The sequence below is a fragment of the Medicago sativa genome, chromosome 4 (genome assembly GCF_051527215.1).
Source record: "Medicago sativa cultivar Bolivia chromosome 4, Bolivia_mono, whole genome shotgun sequence".
Lineage (NCBI taxonomy): Eukaryota > Viridiplantae > Streptophyta > Magnoliopsida > Fabales > Fabaceae > Medicago > Medicago sativa.
In genome coordinates, this window is record NC_140752.1 from 63393298 (window position 1) to 63396597 (window position 3300).

General features: G+C 34.8%; 1 protein-coding gene across 1 annotated transcript; it reads right to left on the reverse strand.

Moving 5' to 3' along the window:
* Positions 1-986: 986 nt before the first annotated feature.
* Positions 987-1939, reverse strand: LOC146930594 (putative histone H2A.2). The gene has a single exon (XM_085702079.1). It carries the CDS (start codon positions 1562-1564, stop codon positions 1112-1114), a length of 453 nt encoding a protein of 150 aa, XP_085558205.1. The 5' UTR covers positions 1565-1939; the 3' UTR covers positions 987-1111.
* Between the last annotated feature and the right edge of the window lie 1361 nt (positions 1940-3300).

Consider the following 3300-nt stretch of genomic DNA (forward strand, 5'->3'; position numbering starts at 1 on the left):
ATGGTATATGCATGCTCATAAAGATATTAGCAAAATGACTCAAAGATATTAGCGAAATGACTCATGTACCTGATGTTTTATGAAAATTGAAAGGAAGCAGTCCCTTGCTTTCGAAATACCCAGCCCCACACTCTGTTGATGAACTTTCAAAGAAGTTGCCCATAGTTTATCAAGAATAAGGTAAAGAAATGTGTTCTATATATAAAGCAAAGGTTAAGACATAAGTCTCGTCCATTTTTCTTTTATTCTACAATAAAACTTATTTTTACTTTCTCTTGCATATCAAAATGTCCAAAGCCATGACCTTAGTGTTGCTCCTCCTCCTAGTTGAGTCTCTTTCCACTACGGTGCTTTCTGAAGAGGTTGAGACTCTTCCCACCACTTACTCTCCTACCCATACTCAGATGACATTGCCTTCCACCCGTAGACGCATGCTAGGGTTCGCCAGCGTTTTTGAGGGTCTGGGTCAGAAGCTTGGTGCAACTCTAGAAAAGCATGGTGAAGAAATCGTAAAACACGCAAAAGATGTTGTAGACGTTGCTGAGAAAGTTTCAGATAATAACAATGATTGAATGACACCTCTTCTTACACTCATGCCAGTTCTTACCCTCTTGCCAGTTATTATAACAGTTGTGATGGTTTATGTACTTTATGCATGAGAATAATTTTATTTGTTGATATCATTGTAGTGGGTGGATCGTGGATTGGTGTATCAAAGTGCCAACACTCGAACATAAATTTTCTGCTGGATTGGTGTATCAAAGTGCTAAAAAAAAGCAGAGCTTAAAAGAAACAGAGCCATTGTTCTGATTTTTCAAACTCAGGTTTGTTCAAAGTTCAAACAGGTCTCACGCCATTTATCAAAAATGTAAACTAGTGCACTCCTAACAACTGGGCAATGAACTTTTAATGCGTAAATCTCTTCTATTAAATTCCTATCATAATATTAGAATATAAACTTAAAAGAAATTGTAGAATAGAAACAATTTTGAAGTCCAATCTCATTAAATCCATCATATTCATAGACAAAAAGATCCTATTACTTCAATTCAAATTCAAAAGCAACAAAAAAAAAACTAATTAAAATATCTAATTGTTCCTAGAATCAGATCTAAGCCTTTGGAGACTTTCCAGCTTTTTTGGGAGACTTAGGTTCCTTAGAAGCAGCCTTTTCAGTCTTCTTAGGCAAGAGAATAGGGTTAATGTTTGGAAGAACACCACCGTGAGCAATTGTAACACCAGCAAGTAATTTACCAAGCTCTTCATCGTTCCTAACAGCCAACAACACATGCCTTGGGATAATTCTATTCTTCTTGTTATCACGTGCTGCATTTCCAGCCAATTCAAGAACCTCAGCAGCAAGATATTCAAGAACTGCTGCTAGGTATACTGGTGCACCTGTTCCAACACGCTGAGCGTATCTTCCTTTCTTCAAGTATCGACCGATTCTTCCAACTGGAAATTGAAGACCGGCTCTGATTGATCTTGTCACCGACTTCTTCCTTGGTCCTCCTCCCTTCCTTCCTCCTGCTCCTTTCTTTGTGGTTTTGGTGCTTGCGTCCATTTTGAACTGAGATTCTGAGAAGATTTTGAGAGAAAGAGAATTTGAATGCGAAGAAGGTTTGAATTGATAATTTGATGAATGAATTTGGGACGATGCAGTGGGATTAATATATGAGACGGTTCTCACGTTTCTATTGGCTGGTGAGGTTCGTTGCGGATTGATGACGTGGAATTGTTTTAATCCGTTAATTACATGGCATAGGGATATGAAGATGGACGGGGACGATCGTGATTTGAAAAACAATGATGCGGATCGATGAGCTGGACTTGTGAGGTTCTCACGTTTCTACTGGCTAATTAGGTTCCTTGCGGATCGGTGACGTGGAATTGTTTTATTCGGTGTGATTAATATATGTCCCTTTTTATTTCCTGTTTACTCTTAAGTATATATATATTGGTAATTGCACATTCGAAATCAATATTAATCATCATCCAAACTATATTTTTATACAAAAATCACTTTTACAACAAAAACATTTTTATACAAAAATCACTTTTACAACAAAAACATTCTAAGAATTAGAATAGTTCTATAAAAACTAATCATTGATGTTACGATAATAACAAATTTAAAGAATAACCGTCCATTAATCAATTGTTTAAGTGTGTAGATTAAATTTGTGTAAATAAGAAAATCTGAGAAGTATAGTCTAAGTTGTTGACTATCGATTATAGTAACAAAAGCAATTGTAAAAGTAGCACAAAAAAGATGTACTACCTCCGTCCCAATTTAATTGACACAATTTTGTTTTTCACACATATTAAGAAAAATGTATAAATAAAGGGGAAAGTGGAATATATTGTATTGGGAATCATAAAAGTAGTATTATTTAGTGTTATATTGTATTGGGAATGATGAAAGTTGTATTGAAAATTGAAATTGGTCAGTTATTTTGGGACATTTTTTTTTAGAAAATGGGTCAGTTATTCCGGGACGGAGGGAGTATTAAAATAAAAAACCAGCCTGATCCTTCCAATTTTTTCGTAGCCTAATTCAAATTCCCGACAAAAAAATAATACACAAATAAGTGCATAAAATTTTTATACAGTACAAATCAAATAAGTCTCGTTTAATTTTGACTCACTAAAATCAAGTACATGTTTTGATTTGAGTGATTTTAATAAAATCATGTAATGTCATTATGGTTTTAACAAAAGTTACAGCTTAAAGCTTCAACAAAATCATAGTATCATCATTATTTTGTCAAACTCAATATGATTTCAAAGATGAATTAAGTAGACAAATCACATGCTTGATCTCACAAAAGGTGAGTCTCTTGGCAAAGGGGCTTCTTCCGTCACTCTTGAATTTTCTTTTTGTCATTTTTGAATAAGCAAAATGTATTCATACAAACCTGATCCAGGACAAGAAGTACAAAGACTAGATCACCAAATCAGCAACATTTCAAAGTTTCTACATGTGCAGGAAAAACCATACCTATAACATCAACACTGTACAAAATACTAAGCCTAGTAATATAGGCGCCCAAAATTAAACAGATAAGTGACAAACTCTTGAAATTTTACACTGTCATGCAACCTAAAATCAAAATTTTACACTGTCATGCAACCTAAAATCAAGTCAGCTTTGTATGGTGGAATCTTCATTGTCATCTTTTTATTTAGCATCAACAAACAAAGCAAAATATAGTGTGGCAGAAGCAGCTGGCTCTTGAATGTGAGTCTGCTAGTTGCAGGGCCAATCCCTCTGATCAAATACTTCCTTCGTCGTATATG